Source organism: Lipotes vexillifer, unplaced genomic scaffold (genome assembly GCF_000442215.2).
Source record: "Lipotes vexillifer unplaced genomic scaffold, Lipotes_vexillifer_v1.1 scaffold988, whole genome shotgun sequence".
Taxonomy (NCBI): domain Eukaryota; kingdom Metazoa; phylum Chordata; class Mammalia; order Artiodactyla; family Lipotidae; genus Lipotes; species Lipotes vexillifer.
The window spans coordinates 2204054-2221209 of NW_006797916.1; the positions used below are offsets into that span (position 1 = coordinate 2204054).

Sequence of the window (17156 nt, forward strand, 5' to 3'; positions counted from 1 at the left end):
GAAAATTCACTGCAATCCTTTTTGTCCTACCTTTCTCTTCACCTTGTTGCTGACTACTGTAGATTTATATATATTTTCAGATCTTGTCAAAACTGCAGGAAGGAAAGGAGAAAGAAAGAGTCACCCCTTTTTAATTTTTTAGGGAAACGACTGTGAAAACAAATAGTCACCAGCAGATGAAAGAAATGCAGTCTACGCAAGTGATAATATTCAAAATGCTTAGCCATAAAAATAAAGGCCTTTTATTTGGTTTTTCTGTGCCATTACAGGAACACGTGGCAATACCCTTGAACCCACGGTGACCTGTGGCCACACCCACACCTGCTGCGGCGTCTGCTGAGAAGCTGAAGTGTCACCACACAGGCCAGCCCCACCAGGACTCAGCTCTACCTGGGGTCATGGGGTCACCTTCTTGTAGGTGACGTGCAGATGCTGAGTCATGGGCTGCGTAGTGGTTGCCATGGAGACCGTCTGTTCAAGTTTGCCTTCGGAATTCAGCCTGAATTTTCGGGTAATCTGAGCAGAACAAAACAAATACAAAACGCCTTAATTTTACCTACCAAAGATTCAACAACCGCTGAGGTGCCACCACAGGCCACACGCTCCCGCGGCAGCTGCAACATTTCACCTCAGTGGTCAGGAGCTTGTGAGCCAGGCAGTGTCCCCGCCAGTGGGTGACAGACACTCGGCCAGCGGCCGTGATGGGCGTCCTGACCCCTGGCCCGTGCCGTCTCCCTGCCGCTCAGCTGTTCCCAAACGTCCGGAGGTGAGCACGGGCGTCAGCCTCGCCGTCTGCCTAGGGGCCGACTGTCCAGCGCGTCCCTCCTCTACACAGCTTGAACTGATGTCAAATGTGTTCTCAAAAAACTCGGTACCAGCACTTCTGGAACCCCCGATTCATCAGGGCCAATTACGGCAGCTGTTTCTACAAGGAACACAGGCCTGCAGCACCCGAGCCCCCGATGAGAAAATGGCTTTGCCTGGAATGTCTGTGAACAGAGGGTGAAAGCCCGAGGACTGTGGAAGCCGCCTCCAGGGGTGGCTACCTGGCGCCAGAACTGGCGGGGGTGGGGGCCCACGAGCATCAGAACCCGTGCTGGCCAGGCCCCAGCGACCATCAGGCAGAGAAGAGAGGAAAGCCAGATTCCAGAGCCTGTTTAAAGCAGCCAGGCTGCAAGGCCAAGGCCTCAGGGGCAAGGGCGTGCAGTGGAGAGACCCAGCTCAGAGCAGCCGTCCCCCCAAGGCTGGTGCTGACTCTCAGAGGCCACCCAGAGGCTGGGGAGCCGGGTGGGTGCGCCCCAACCCACGAGGCTGTGCTGCACGGGCCACCCTCTGGAACCGCTGCCCGGCGTCTAGAAGGAGGGGCCGCGGAAAACCGCCCGGCTGTTGGTCAGGACCCCCTTAGGGCCGCACCCCAGGAGTAAGAGTTCCCCAGAAACACACTGGGAAGTCCGGTTTCAAAGTAGTGCTATCTCAGTGGACAGGATCTGCCCTTCCTGGACAAACCACCAGAAGCACCAGAACTGCCCTTTGGTGGGAGACAACATCAAACAGGCCTCCAGTCACCCACAGTTTTCATGCGCGATGTCTAGAATTCAAGAAATTCAACAGAAGGGATGGAAACTAGAAGACAACGGAAGGACATCTTCAAAGCAATGAAAATAACTGTCCCCCTGGCATTCTGGCTGCAGTGAAAACACCCTTCAAAAGTGAAGGCAAAATAAAGACATTTTTAGACAAAAAATCCACAGAGAACTCGCCACCAGCAGGACCCCCCCTTCTGTACACAAAACACTAGAGGAAGTTCTTCAGGTTTTAAGGAAAATGGTGGAAGCAGAGACGCAGGAACAAAGGAAGAGCAACAGCAGGGGTAAACGTAGGAAAACCGTGCGTCACCCAGATGCCGCGATGAGGGCTAACTGGCACTTATACAACCCTGTGGGGTCTAGTGTGCATGCGTAGTCACAACACGTGACAGCAGAAGCAGAGGAGGGAGGAGGACACAGAGTCAGTGTCCTACGTCCCTGCTACTCGGTGGGCTCCAGGCACCAGCCCCACCTGGGCGGCTGCTGGAAATGCAGAGTCTCAGGCTCCGCCCCAGACCCAGTGCCTCAGAACTGCCACCCTGAGCCCCAGGGACCATCCCGCGTGGTGGTCTGAGTGGCCCTGTCCTAAGGTCCTTGCCACCATCCACAGGTGTCAAAGGTCAACGTGCTGTCCTTGCCATGGTCAGCTGAGGACGGGAGAGGGCTGCAGAGGGCAGGATGGGAGGGCACAGCCCCAGAAGAGGCGGACAGACAGACAGAAAGCAGACGGGTGGCGGGGCCGACATTCTCACACGGGACTTGCTTCAACTCCACAGCCTTTGTTCTGGAATTTAATTGAAAAACGAACAGTCGGGGCTTCCCTGGTGGCGCAGTGGCTGGGAGTCCGCCTGCCGATGCAGGGGACGCGGGTTCGTGCCCCAGTCCAGGAAGATCCCACATGCCGCGGGGCGGCTGGGCCCGTGAGCCATGGCCGCTGAGCCTGCGCGTCCGGAGCCTGTGCTCCGCAACGGGAGAGGCCACAACAGTGAGAGGCCCGCGTACCGCAAAAACAAAACAAAAACAGTCAAGGCTCTTATCCTTGAAACCACTCTGCAGAGGAAGCAGAAGTGCAGTGGAGAGAAACAAAGCCCGTGTTCCCCACACCACGCGCCACGCGCTCAGCTTCCACAGGACAGCGGCCGCCTGTCCTCAGAGCCCGCAGCCCGCGGGGCGCCTGTTTCCCCGATGCCCCACCGCCGACGCGGGACACTGGCTCTCGCCCTCACGCCACACGCCCAGCGCCACACGTGCAGGGGGAGCGCAGGCGGGGGCAAAGGAAACGCCTCCCCAGGGACCTGAAGGTGGGCCCCCCGCCCCCTGTGAACCTTTCCATGTTAAGGGGAAGACTCTGTGTGTCTCTCACACGGAGCCCGCCCGAGGGGCCGAGGCTGCGGTCACACCCGAAAACCAGCACCTGAGGACAACCTGGCTTCTCGCGCGGCCCTGCAGCCCCCATCCCGCCTCTGCGCTGCCGCAGGGGCTGCGGGCCACACCGCGAGGACACAGCCCACTTCACCGTGTGCTGACCCGAGGGTGGCCTCTCCCTCGGCCTTCGGCTCTGCTTCTTTGTGCCGAAGTCTGTGAGCATCCGGTAACAGCCACCGGGCAGCAAGACGCAGGGCAGCAAACGGAGGGAGATAGTCACGGGGGAGACCCCATGGCGGAGACACTCGTCCCCCACGACCTCCCCAGGTCCCAGCGAGAGGGTGTGTGAGGGCTGCCCGGCCGCCGGAGCACACACTCAGGGCTGTGTTCACCGTGGTGCCCTCAGCGATGACACTGCTACTGCAGCGTGTCCCTGTGCCCGGGAATCACCTGTTAAGTTCCTCTGGGCTTGGCGGCCTCTTGGATGAAATTTCTCGTGCTATTTTTCTCTTCAAGTGAAAGTTATTTGGCAGAATTTAAAGTTGAGGCAGGTCGTAGATGACATGGCTCAGGCTCAGAACCAGACCTCCTGCGGCACCCACGGCCTCTGCCGATGGTGGTCCTGAGGTCATGCCAAGTCCACCCTCAGGATGAGAATCCACCTGAGCTGCAGACTGACCCTCGTTTAAACAAGTTTAAACAAGGTGGGGCTGGAAGCAACTGTTTGCCTTTAAACCCTCAAAGTGGAGCCTGTTGGGGCCACCGGGTAAAGCAGAGGCTGCGGGAGCCACATTCTGGAGAGAAGCCTGCGCAGCCGGGGCCCAGCTCCGAGGGCAAAGGCAAACTCCAAGGAGCCTCTGAACACAGGGACGGAGGCCATCTTGACAATGACACGAGTTCTTACTTTAGCCAAGTGTGCTCACTTTTCCTCGACTGCACAGACCAAAGAGAGATATTACTGTACAGAGAAGCCTGATGTGAGAACTTCTTGATGGTTTAATGATTTTTCTCAAACTGTTTTTTTCCTCTTCTTCCTGTTATGTCTTGTCCAGTAGGAAAAAGGTGGAGAAGGAAAGGCCAGGAGGGAGTTAGATGGATGTGGCTTTGTTTTAGGCCCTAAAATAAAAAAACAAGAAGCCACCCCACACAACACTTGAGGCATCAAGGAGGGGGCTGAGTCACGAAGATAGGGGCTGAGTTTGATAAACAAGGACATCAGGACACTGTTGGAGAACTACAGACAGTGCAGGCCTCACGTTTCTCTCACTGACTTGCAAGAGGGAGGGGATGTATGTACATGTACAGCTGATTCACTTCACTGTACAGCAGAAACTAACACAACATGGTAAAGCAACTCTACTCCAATTTAAAAAAAAAAAGAATTAGAACAGATGCAGTCTGCTTGCTGCCAATACTGGCTCCTTTCCCCTCCTTTGCCCCCTGCTTTATTGAGATATACCTGACATGTAACACTGTACAGGTTTAAGTTGAAACATGATGATTTGATACATGTGTATATGGCGAAATGTTTACCACAATAAGGTCAGTTAATACATCCATCACCTCACAGTTACATCTTTTTCCTCTTAGCAAATTTCACTAATACAACAGAGCACTGTCAACTCTAGTGCCGCACTGTCAACTCTAGTGCCACGCTGTCCATCTTACACCTGGACGTTCATACCCACTGGGCAACATCTGCCCATTTCCCCCACCTGAGCCCCCGTAACCAGCATTCTACTCTGTTTCTGTGAGTTTTCTTTTTTTTTTTTAAATTTCACATATATTGGGTTGGCCAAAAAGTGCCTTCGGTGTTTACGTAAAAATAAAGGACACATTTTTCATTTTTACCAAGAACTCTATTGAACGACATTTTCACCCTTTTGTTCCACTACCTTCTGCCATTTTTCAGGCACCTTCATAATTTCATCTTCCCAAAACTTTTTACCTTTTTGAGCGAAGAACTGTTCCAGGTGCCTTTTATGGTCTTCAAGGGAGTTGAAATTTTTTCCATTAAGAGAATTTTGTGAAGACCTAAATAAATGGAAATCCGAAGGTACAATGTCTGGTGAATACGATGGATGAATCAGAAATTCCTAGCCAAGATGTAACAGTTTTTGCCTGGTCATCAAAGAAACATGCCGTCTTGCATCATCCTGATGGAAGATTATGCGTTTTCTGTTGACTAATTCTGGACACTTTTTGTTGAGTGCTGCTTTCAGTTGGTCTAACTGGCAGTAGTACTTGTTGGAACGAATCGTCTGGTTTTCCAGAAGGAGCTCATAATAGAGGACTCCCTTCCAGTCCCACCATATACACAACATCACCTTCAGGCCGGCCTTTGGTGTGGTTGGTGGTGGTTTATTTCGCTTGCCCCACGATCTCTTCCACTCCACATTATTGTACAGTATCCACTTTTCATCACCTGTCACAATTTGTTTTAAAAACGGAACACTTTCATTACATTTAAGTAGAGAATCGCACGTCGAAACACGGTCAAGAAGGGTTTTTTTTGCTTAACTTATGTGGAACCCAAACATCAAAGTGATTTAACATAACCAAGCTGGTGCAAATGATTTTCAACTCTTGATTTGGATATTTTGAGTATGTCGGCTATCTCCCACATGGTATAACGTTGATTGTTCTCAATTGATGTCTCAATTTGATGGCTATCAACTTCAACTGGTCTACCTGACCGTGGAGCATTGGCCAGCGAGAAATCTCCAGCATGAAACTTTGCAAACCACTTTTGACACGTTCGATCAGTCACAGCATCTTCTCCATATACGGCACAAATCCTTTCTTTTGCATTTCGGTTGCATTTTTACCTTTCTTGAAATAATAAAGCATAATATGCTCAAAACATTGCTTTTTTCTTCCATCTTCGATATTAAAATGGCTATACAAAAATTCTCCAATTTTGATAAGTATTTACTTACTTATTTATTTATTTGGCTGTGTTGGGTCTTTGTTGCTGGGCTCAGGCTTTCCTCTAGTTGCGGTGAGCAGGGGCTACTCTTGGTTGCGGTGCGTGGGCTTCTCGTTGTGGTGGCTTCTCTTGTTGCAGAGCACAGGCTCTAGGCACGCAGGCTTCAGTAGTTGTGGTATGCGGGGCAGAGTAGTTGTGGCTCGCAGGCTCTAGAGTGCAGGCTCAGTAGTTGTGGTGCACGGGCTTAGTTGCTCTGCGGCATGTGGATCTTCCCAGGCCAGGGCTCGAACCTGTGTCCCCTGCATTGGCAGGCGGATTCTTAACCACTGCGCCACCAGGGAAGAAGTCCCAATAAGTCTTTTTATAAATGCACGCTGGTATGACAGCGGTCACACACAATCTAACAAAATTGTTTTGAATGAAGTTAAAGACAACTAAGGGCTAGTAGAGCCCTCTTGAGGAAAAAAAATGAACGAACCTTTTGGCCAGCCCAATACAAAACACTCCAGAAAGAGATTAAAGAAGACATAAATAAATGGAAACACATCCCATGTTCATGGATTGGAAGACTTAATATCATTAAGAAACAAATACTACCCAGAGACCTACAGAATTAAAAAAATTCAAATCAAAATACCAATGATGCGTTTTGTAGAAATAGAAAAATCCATCCTAAAATTCATATGGAATCTCAAGGGACTCTCAACAGATTTCAAAACTTACTACAGAATGACAGTGACCAAAACAGTGTGACACTGGCATAAAAACAGATATATAGACCAATGGAACAGTTCTCAGAGCCCAGAAATAAATCCTTGCATATGTTATCAAATGATTTTCAACCAGGTTGCCAAGACCATTCAATGAGGAAAGGACGGCCTTTTCAATAAACGGTGCTGGGAAAACTGGATATCCCCTCGCAAAAGAATAAAACCGTACCCTTACCTAACATTAGTACAAAAAACGAATGAACAAAAAAAACCTCTCAAAATGAATCACAGCCTTGAAGGTAAGAGCTAAAACTATAAAAACTCTTAGAAGAAAACATAGGGCAAGTGTAATGACATTGGATTTGGCAATGACTTCCTGGATACCAATTTACAGCCAATGAAGAAAAAGCAGACAAACTGTAATTCATGAAAATTAAAAACTTTTGTGCATCAAAAGATACTATTTACAGAGAAAAAATACAACCCACAGAATAAGAGAAATATTTGCCAATCAAATATCTGATAAGGGATTCATAAACAGAATAACAGAACTCCTAAAACTCAACAACAGCAAAAACAAACAACCCAATTCAAAAATGGGCAAAGGATTTGAATAGACGTTTTTACAAAAACGATATACAAATGGCCAAGAAGCACATGAAAATTTGCTCAATGTCGCTATTGTTTAGGGAAATGCAAATCAAAACTACAATGAGATACCACCTCACACCCATTAGGATGAGTGATATCAAAAAACCAGAAAACAGCAAATGATGAGAATGCAGAGAAATTGGAACCCCTGTGCCCTGTTGATGGGAATGTAAAATGGTGCAGGTAAAGTGGGAAGCTATGGCGGGTCCTCAAAAAATTAAAAATAAAATTAACCACGTGATCCAGCAATTCCTCTTCTGGGTATACACCCCAAAGAACTGAAAGCAGGTCTTGAAGAGATATCTGTACACCCACGTTCACAGCAGCATCATTCACAATAGCTAAAAGGTGGAAGCAACTCAGGTATCCACTGATGGATGAAGGGAAAAGCAAATGTGGTCCATCCATACACTGGAATATTACTGAGCCTTAAAAAGGAGGGAAATTCTGACACAGGCTACAACATGGATGAACCTTGAGGACACTGTGCTCAGTGAAGTAAGCCAGATGCAAAAAGAAAAATAACTGTATGATTCCACTGGTATGAGGTACCTAAGTAGTCAAAATCGGAGAGATGGAAAGTAGAGAAGTGGCTGCCGGGGGTCAGGGGAGGAGCGGACAGGCAGCTGCTGCCTAGTGGGCCCGAGTTTCAGTTCTGCAAGGTGAATATATTTACGTGTACCCTTAATTAAGGTAATTGAGTTTTATGTATCTATTTTTCCACAATAAAAAATACTGAAGAAGAAAAAAAAGTTGGGGGTGAAATAAACTCAAAAGAAATATTGCCAGACCTATACTACAAGAAATGCCACTAACGCAGGCTCAGAATGAAGGGAAATGACACCACAAGAAACTCTATAGAAGGAGAAAAGAGCAACACGAAGAGAAACTAAGTGGGTAACTGTGAGAGATCACTCCCCTGCCCCCCGCACCGTAATTTCTTCGAAAGCCAACCGATTATTTAAAGCAAAAATCCTAGTGTGAAGGTTTATAATGTATGTGGATACTTTTCATATGTAAAAGGTATGATGACACCAGCACAAAAGGAGGATAAATGCAACTCTACACAGCTGTAAGATTAACACACATGAAGTGGGAAATGTAACAGTATATCACTGATTATAAACAGACTTTGGTAAATTTAGCACGCATATTGTTAGCCTTAAATCAACTATTTAAAAAAAAGGATACAGTTAAGCTAATAGAAGAAATAAAACAGAATGCTAAAAATACTTAATTAACCCAAGAAAACATACTAAAGGAACAAAAGAGGAACAAAGCCAAGAAAGAAGTAAAGCAGACAAATCAAGATGGTGGATGTACAACCACCCATACAAATACTTATGTTAAACATAAATGAACTAAATACTCCAATTAAAATACGGAGTTTTCTGACTAGAGAAAAAAACCAAGACTCTATAAGAAATGTACTGTAAGTATAAAGACACAATTTGAATGTGAAAAGGGTAGGAAAAAAGATATACTGTATAAATGATAAGCATAAGGAAGCAGGTGCGGTTACATTAGTATCAGACAAAGCAGACTTCCAGGTATAGTATTACAAGCTACAAAGGACATTTCATAAATATAATACATATATCATCTGTATGGCTCTAAATTACACAGCTTCAAAGTTATGAAGCAAAGATGGAACCAAAGAAAGGAAGTGCAATATCTTCAGTCATAACTGGAGATTTTAATACCTCTCAGTAATTAGATACAACCAAGAACCCCCCACCCCCAAATCCGCTAGTATATAGAAAATCTGATGACATTACCAATCAGCTTGACCTAACTGGTATTTTCAGTCCGCTACAGCCAACAACTGTCAAATACTTATTCATTCTGAGTGCATATGAAATATTCACCAAGTTAGATCATATACGGGGCACAAAATAACTTTCAAACAGACCACGTTCTCTGGGTTTTATAGAACTGAATTCGAAATCATAGCAAGAAAATTCTCCAATAGTTGGAAAATAAGTAACATTCTTCTAAATGATCCTGTTCAAGGAAACAAAACCATTGAAGAAATAAAATATTTTGAGCGAGGATAAAAATAATAAAAATGGGTTAAGGACTTCCCTGGTGGTGCAGTGGTTAAGAATCCGCCTGCCAATGCAGGGGACATGGGTTTAATCCCTGGTCCGGGAAGATCCCACGTGCCGCAGAGCAACTAAGCCCGTGCGCCACAACTACTGAGCCTGTGCTCTGGAGTCTGAGAGCCACAACTACTGAGCCCTTGTGCCACAACTACTGAAGCCCATGCGCCTAGAGCCCGTGCTCTACAAGAGAAGCCACCACGATGAGAAGCCCGCGCACCGCAACAAAAAGTAGCCCCTGCTCGCCACAACTAGAGAAAGCCCACGCGCAGCAACGAAGACCCAACACAGCCAAAAATAAATAAATAAATAAATAAATAAATAAATTTATTTCAAAAAAGGATTAAATATCAATGATCCAAAGTTTTCCTCTAAGAAGCCCCCTCCCACAAACCAAACAATCAAACAAAAAATACAAAGAGGAAGAAATTAAACCTGGAATTAGAATAAAATAAATAATATGACACAAAACTTTTCCAATTTACATATTTTAGTAATACATAAATCCGGTAATATAAAAAATGACAGATCATCACAATCAAAAGGGGTTTATCTGAAGAATGCATTGTTGGCTCAACATCAGAAAACCTATTACTGTAATTCATCATAAGCATGTGTCAGAATTTAATACCCATTTATGATTTTTTAAAACTAGCCACACAACCATATATAATAAACAACAAGGATTTACTATATAGCACAGGGACCTATATTCAATATATTACAATAAACTATAACTGAAAAGAATTAAAAAAAGAATATACACATATGTATACATAACCGAATCACTCTGCTGTACACCAGAAACTAACACAATATTGTAAATCAATTATACTTCAATAAAAAAACTAGCAAGCTAAAAATATAAGGAAATATAATTTTGAATGAATATCCATAAAAAACCTACAGCCAACATCACACCCAGTGGTGAAAGACTGAACACCTGCTCCCAAGACAGAGAACAAGGTACCAACGTCTATTCCCACTACTTGTACTGAATACTATACTGGTGGTCCTACCCAGTGCAGTTAATGCAGGAAAAGAAATAAAAGGCATCAGAATGGAAAAGGTACTGTCTGAAATAGTAAATGATATGATTGTCTATATGCAGAAAATCCTACGGAATCTGTTAAAAAACTACTAAAATAAATAAGTGAATTTAAGAAGGTTATATAAGATCAATCTACAGATATCAATTTTATTTCCATATACTACAAACAAATAATTGGAAAAAATTTTTAAATCACTTATAACAGCATCTGAAACCATGACATTAGGAAAAATTTAACAAAATATGTGTATGGCTTGTACATGGAAACTGAAAAACAATTTAGGGTGGAAAAAACCTAAATAAATGTAGACATTTACCTGATACTGATCACAAGACTAGGTTTGCTGAAGATGCCAGTTCCCCACATTCATTTAGAAACTCAAGCAATCCCAGTAAAATTTTTTCTAGAAATTCACAAGCTGATTCTGAAATTCATATGGAAATGAGAAAGATCCTGGATACCCAATTTTGGAAAAAGAAAAAGAAAAAAATTGGGTAACTTATATTGCCCGATTTCAAGGATTAATACAAAGCTATCGTAATCAAGACGGTGTGGTACTGCTGTAAAGACAGATTAGAGATCAATGGGGTAGAACAGAGTCCAGGAAAAGAGCCACATAAATATAATGAGTTGATTTTCAATAAAGCCACCTACATACTTCAACAAATTAAGGATAATTTTCTTTTTAAAAAATGGTGCTGGGTGACTTCACTGGTGGCACAGTGGATAAGAATCCGCCTGCCAGTGCAGAGGACACGGATTCGGTCCCTGGTCCGGGAAGATCATGTGCCATGAAGCAACTAAGCCTGTGTGCCACAACTACTGAGCCTGCGCTCTAGAGCCCGCGAGCCACAGCTACTGAGCCCACGTGCTGCAACTACTAAAGCCTGTGCGCCTAGAGCCCGTGCTCCACAACAAGAGAACCCACCGCAAGGAGAAGTCTGCATACCGCAACAAAGAGTAGCCCCCGCTCACCACAACTAGAGAAAGCCCACGCGCAGCAACGAAGACCCAACGCAGCCAAAAATAAATAAAATTGTAAAAAAAAAGAAAGAAAGAAAGAAAGAAAGAAAATAGTGCTGGAACAACTGGATATCTATCTAGGAAAAAATGAAAGCATCTTGACCCCTACTTCACACCATACAAAAATATAAATTCCCAAATAATAAACCTTAAAGTAAAAGGAGACACTGTAAAAATTCTTGAAGAAAATGCAGGTGAAAGTGTGTGTTAGGCAAAAAGTGTTAAGACAGGGCACAAAAAGCACTAACTGTAAGAGAAAAAACTGGTAACAGAACTTCATCAAAAGTAAAACATTTTGTTAAAGAAATGAAATGTAAGTTTTAAGTTGAGAGCACAGTTTTATCAACACATCTACCTGATAAAGGACTTGTGTCCAGAATATGTAACAAACTCTTACAGCTCAAAGATAAGGCAAATAAGCTGCTGGAGAAAAAGGACAAAGGATTTGAACGCTCACGTCATGAAACAAAGAATACAACGGCAAATAAGCACATTGCAAGGATGAGCCACGTCGTTAGTCACTGGGAAAATGTAATTAACACCACACTGCAATGCCACTTGGTAGCCACCAGGATGGCCTAAGTTCAAGGCCCAGCCCGGGAAAGGGTGTGGGGCAGCTGGCCCTCTGTGCGCTGCAGCAGGGCAGGGGTGCAGAGCGGCATCAAGAACCATAAAGCACTTAAGACTTCACCATGGAGTGTCCAAGGCCTCTATGGTCGACCCCATAAAGAAACCAACTTTGGTATCTACTGAAATACACCGAACAAGGTCCGAAATCCCTGCAGCGCACCCCCACGCTGCTGTGCACGGCTACCTGCGGGGTCTTTGGAGCCCATCATGTGAAAACAAAAAGGAAGAGAGACTAACGGTCTACACGTAAAAAAGGAAAGCTGTAAGAGTACAAGAAAATGGAAGAATAATTTTATCCTTTTGGAGCAGAAGACATCTTCCTGAGCCAGAGCCCAAATTCAGACGGTGTTTAGGACAAGACCCCGAGAGGCAACTAGAGAAAGATGTACAGCCTGTGGGCAGAAGACATCATGAATCAGGCTAACCTAAGCCACCGGATGGGGGTGTTGTCACAAATACAGCAGACGACAGATTAATACCCACAGAACATAAAAAATCTCCCAGAAATCAACAAGAAAATGACACCTCGCAGAAAAACAGGCAATGACTTTGAACATCAAGTATCGGAACAAGAAATACAAACAACCAGTGAGCACGAAGAATGCCCCCTCACTCATAAGTTAAATTTAAAACACCAATGAGATACCACCTTTTATCTATCAGATTAAAAAAATCAGAAATCCTGAAAGCACACTGCACTGGTCAAGGAGCAGGGAACAAGGTCACCCCCGTGCCATGCTGGTGGGGACATACTTGTTCAACAAACCCGAGGACAGCCAACCGTGCACGAGCAGGGACAGATAATCACGTCACGGCCTGTGTGAGCGCGAGAAAGAAGCGGGTGACCGGAGACAGCCAGGCCTCCAGGATGGAGTGCAAAGGCAGGGGTGCCGTGCGGTCCCACCCGGGCTCACCTGCTCCACGTGGGGCTCCTTGGCGAAGGAGGTCCTGGCAATGGAGTGGGACGCGATGCACAGCTCCTGCCCGTTCACCTCGCCCTCCTCCACCTCCACGATGCCTGCAAGGGACACCGTCAGCCCACGCAGCCTGCCCGGGGCTCCCGGCTGCCCTGCGCTCACCACCCTCCTCTGCAATCAAGGGCTCAACCAATCTGAACGTCGCGGCCATCGAGGCAATAACTGCCCAGTCACCTACGATGACCCCCCAGGTATCAAGAAGGAGAAGACACAGCTCTTCCTGCAGCTGGGGCAGGTGACCTATGGGGGTCCGTCCCACTCCCCCCAGCGATCTGACAGGAGGGACAGGAGCCAGGGGAACGGACGCCCCTCGGGCTGCCCACCGATTCCCAGGCTGCCAGCACCCTGGGCCGCTCGGCTGGCCCTGACTGTCCACCTGCTGCCAGGAAGTGAGCGCGCACTTGAGCCAGTGAGCGAGGTTAAGGGTCACGTAGGTGGGTGTTGAGTAATTTCGAATTCATGAACCTGGTTAACTATTTTAGGATGAATTCCCCCTGGGGGCAAAGCAAACTTCCAGACATAGCTTTTGCTCCCTGGTGAGCCCCACCTGCACGGGAAGCTGAGCGACAGCACAGATGTGAGCACAGAGGGCCGGAGATGAAGCCGGCCTGTTCCCACAGAGCCACGCCTGCAGCCCCCCGCCTGCCGGCCCCCCACTCTCCAGCTCCCCCTGAGCCGTCCAAAGGCCCGACACTGTCCACCCTGAAATGCACCCACGGGGCCACATCTGCGGTCACATAGAAGTCGGGGGGCAGATGCCACCCCACCTGCTTGCAGCACGCAGAGCGCGTGGGTGCAAGGCAGGCCGGCAAGGGGAGTACCTGTGTTCTGGGCGCTGACGAAGGCCACCTTGTTGGTGTCGGGCTCCAGGCGGATGAAGCCACACTCCCTGTGCATGGGCTTGTGGGTGTCCGGATGGAAGGCGTTGAACCTGGACGGGTAATGCGACAGGTGAAGCCCAGGTACCCAGTGCCCACCAGAGCACATGCCACCCCCTCCTCACTTGGCAAGCGTCCCACCCACTGAACGTGAAGCACTACGTGGAAACACAGTCACGTGTGAAGGATGCCATGCGGAGACACGGGAGGTGACAGGTGTGGGCACCCCCGCTCCCTCGCCGCTCCTCCCTACCCGTCCTCCCACCAAGGCCTTTTCAGCCCCAGCACCGCACACACTTCTCAGCCTAAGCCCTCCACCAACACAGTAAAGTCCCACCCAATGCCAGGCCTTCCCTCTTCTGAGCTATTATCTTGCTTAGGAGTCCAGTTAATTCACAGGGTAGTAGAACAGAACAGGCGAGGGGTCAGCGTCTTATCACCCCGCCACCACTGCAAATTCACAGTGGTAAGAGCTGTACCTTGACCTGAGAGCACTGACTCACGACTTCAACACCAACGCTTACAGCCTCACCAGCACGACGTGTGGGGATCTACTGCTACCACGGATGAACTTCTGACAGGCTGGTGTTGTGGCTACGGCTCACACGCCCTCTTGCGACCACAACCCCGCACTGAGAAATACCATCTACTACATACACATAGACCACGACATTGACCAAAATACGTATTTTCTACTCTCATTTTTCTTTAACGTTAGTCGCAAAACTGAGGGACCAGCATTAAAAGAAAATTAATTAATGCTAGTCATAAATGTCTCTAATGGGTTACAGCTCATAGTTTAAAACGACTGCTTTATACCAGGGGTTATTCTGCATCATCCGGAATTTCCACCTTTTGTTTATGTGCAGGATATTCTTTCCCTTCACCCATTCAGTCAAGAATCATGCAAACAGGTACAAGACAATATATCCTCCGCCACCTCCCTACCAACCCACAGCCCGGGGTGCTCCCCACCTAGCCGCCCTGCACTGCAACCTGCTTCCTCAGGAGTGGCAGGGAAGCGCTTTGCTGCACGCTGAGAATCTGAGAACCACAAGACACCAGCTTCTCTGAGCCCTCGGCTGGCTCAGGGGTAGGACTAAATGAAAGCCGGGCCCCCTATTTTCAGTAATCTTGGGGTGACTGATTTCCACACAGGAATACCGCAGGAGACGAAGGATTTAACTGAGCACACACACTTATCTCCACGTTTGGATTACTGAGCCTGAGATTCTGTGGTCACCTTCACATTGTCTAAAACACAAGAAGGTACCATTTCCACCCAGTGTGCGTCGCAGGTGCCACTGCAGGGCAGGAAGAGGGCACCTTTCTGAAACAGACCACCAGGTGCCCTCTGTACCTTCCCACCTGGCGTTCACCTGTCTCATCTCAGAGAGCAGAGCGGCGGGCGGACTCACGAGAAGTTCAGCATGGGCTGGCCCACGTGTGAGATGTGCACCTCCTCCAGGTACTGGAAGGGCTGCAGGGTCGGGAAGGTCCCAGCTCCTGGCGGGTCTGACAGCCAGGTGCCCAGCATCCAGGACAGCGGCTCCACCACAGGGTTCATCTTGGGGGGCTCTGAGGACAGAAGGAAGAGAGCGTCAGCGGCTGCTGCCAGCGGTCCCTGGGGAGCTTTGTGCGGATACTCACACTCCGTATTGGGGCAGGCCCCAGTCATTACAGCTCACCCTGCAGGGTCCTGAACATGCCACCAGCCACCTGTCGAGAGGGGGAGGAAAAGGCCAAGCAATTAGCAAATGTCATCTTGCCAGATGCAGCTTTGGAGCCCGGCAGCACCTCGACACAGAAGAGAAGGAAAGGGCCCGGAGGGCAAGGAGAGGCCAGAGGCCCCAGGGCCTCCGAGGAGGGCTGGGGAAGCGGCAACGCCAGGCCCCACGCCGGGTGAGCGTGCCCTGGCACGGCGGCCTGGCGATGGAGGTGAAGGGCAGAAGGAAGCTCGTGGGGAGCGGGGCGGAGGGCTTCGGGGCCAGTGAGACGTGAAGAGCGCACCCTGCGGGCGAGATGCGACTGTGGACTCAGCTTCCTGGGAGAAGCCGAGGGTCTGCACCAGCAGCTCCCGTGGGCCTCCTTTAGACCATTACCCAGAGGGAAAGGACCCTCAAAAGGACGACAGCAAGGCCTTGAATGGAGAGGAGCCAGGTGGAAAGGCCCCAGCAACAGGACCGTGGCCGCGCCCACTGCCAAGGGCTCCCAGGCAGCTAGCCCAGCCCCACGCCCCACTCCTACCCGCCAGCAGTCAGGGGATGGAGCCTGGCTAAGGACCACTGCTGCTGAGCGGCTTTTCAAAAACGGGCTCACACGATCCTCACGCCCGCCGTGTACAGTGGACTCGCCCTGAGACCACGAGAAGGCGGGGTTGGAGCCCGCACCTGGCCCGCCGGGGGCACAGGGACAGGTGGTCTGGGTCCCAGATGCAGCCAAAATGCTCCTCCCGGTACGCCTGCTTCCCACGCCTTGTCATGCCTCAAACCCAAGTGCTTTCAGGAAAACAGTGCAAGTGATACTAAGCAAAAGCAGAAGAGGAGAGAGGCCGGTGTCAGCTGAGCCGCGTGGGAGGCTACACTACTTTTTTTTCTTGGCCGCACGACGGGGCTTGCGGGATCTTAGTTTCCCTACCAGGAGTTGAACCCGGGGCCCCGGCAGTGGAAGCACGGAGTCCTAACCACTGGACCGTCAGGGAATTCCCAAGGCCACACTACTGATTTCTGGGTTCTATCAACAAGCTCCAAAATGCCACAGCAAAGGAACCCGCTCCCCAGTCACACACACCAAGGGGATGGGAGTTCCGGAAGCATCTCGGCCTCTAAAATCACACAACCTTCGACTAGATTGAAAGCAGTCTGGGAGAATGACACCCAGGGGAAAGGAGCTCGAAGGGCTCTGGTGGTGGAGAAGCGACAGACGGCATCTAAGAAGCGCTGGGGACCACGGAGGAGGGCCAAGCTCCCGGCCAGGCCTGGGCATGCAGCGTGAACCAGAGGGTGGGGAACAGGGACTCACACCTCTGACTTCTGAGCCTCAGGAGGCATGAAAGGGGCAGGCCTGGTGGGGGGGGGGCGGGGGCGGGGGGAAGCTCCCTTTCTTTTCCAACCTGGCTGTCTCTTCCTGTATTTCCTTCTCAAACTGCCGGTGGAAAGTCAGAAAGCGAAGATGGCAACACTGGGGCTTTGACTGATCAAACCTTCATCATTAGACAGCAAAATAAATTGAACTCAGGCTTCTAGTTACAATC

The 17156-nt window shown here is 48.5% G+C and overlaps 1 protein-coding gene across 3 annotated transcripts in view; it reads right to left on the reverse strand.

Annotated features, from left to right (window-relative positions):
* Positions 1-204: 204 nt before the first annotated feature.
* THAP4 (THAP domain containing 4) overlaps positions 205-17156 on the reverse strand; it is a 42377-nt gene continuing 25425 nt past the window's right edge. The window contains exons 2-6 of one of the 3 annotated variants that reach the window (XM_007469961.1): positions 15322-15481; positions 13847-13956; positions 12963-13066; positions 370-516; positions 227-324 (exon numbers count right to left, since the gene is read on the reverse strand). In XM_007469961.1, the coding sequence (XP_007470023.1) occupies positions 397-516; positions 12963-13066; positions 13847-13956; positions 15322-15481 (494 nt within the window). In that variant the 3' untranslated portion in view covers positions 227-324; positions 370-396. Of the gene's footprint in view, positions 517-12962; positions 13067-13846; positions 13957-15321; positions 15482-17156 lie in introns of all 3 variants that reach the window. The other 2 variants (XM_007469960.1, XM_007469959.1) reach the window with 2 other exon arrangements.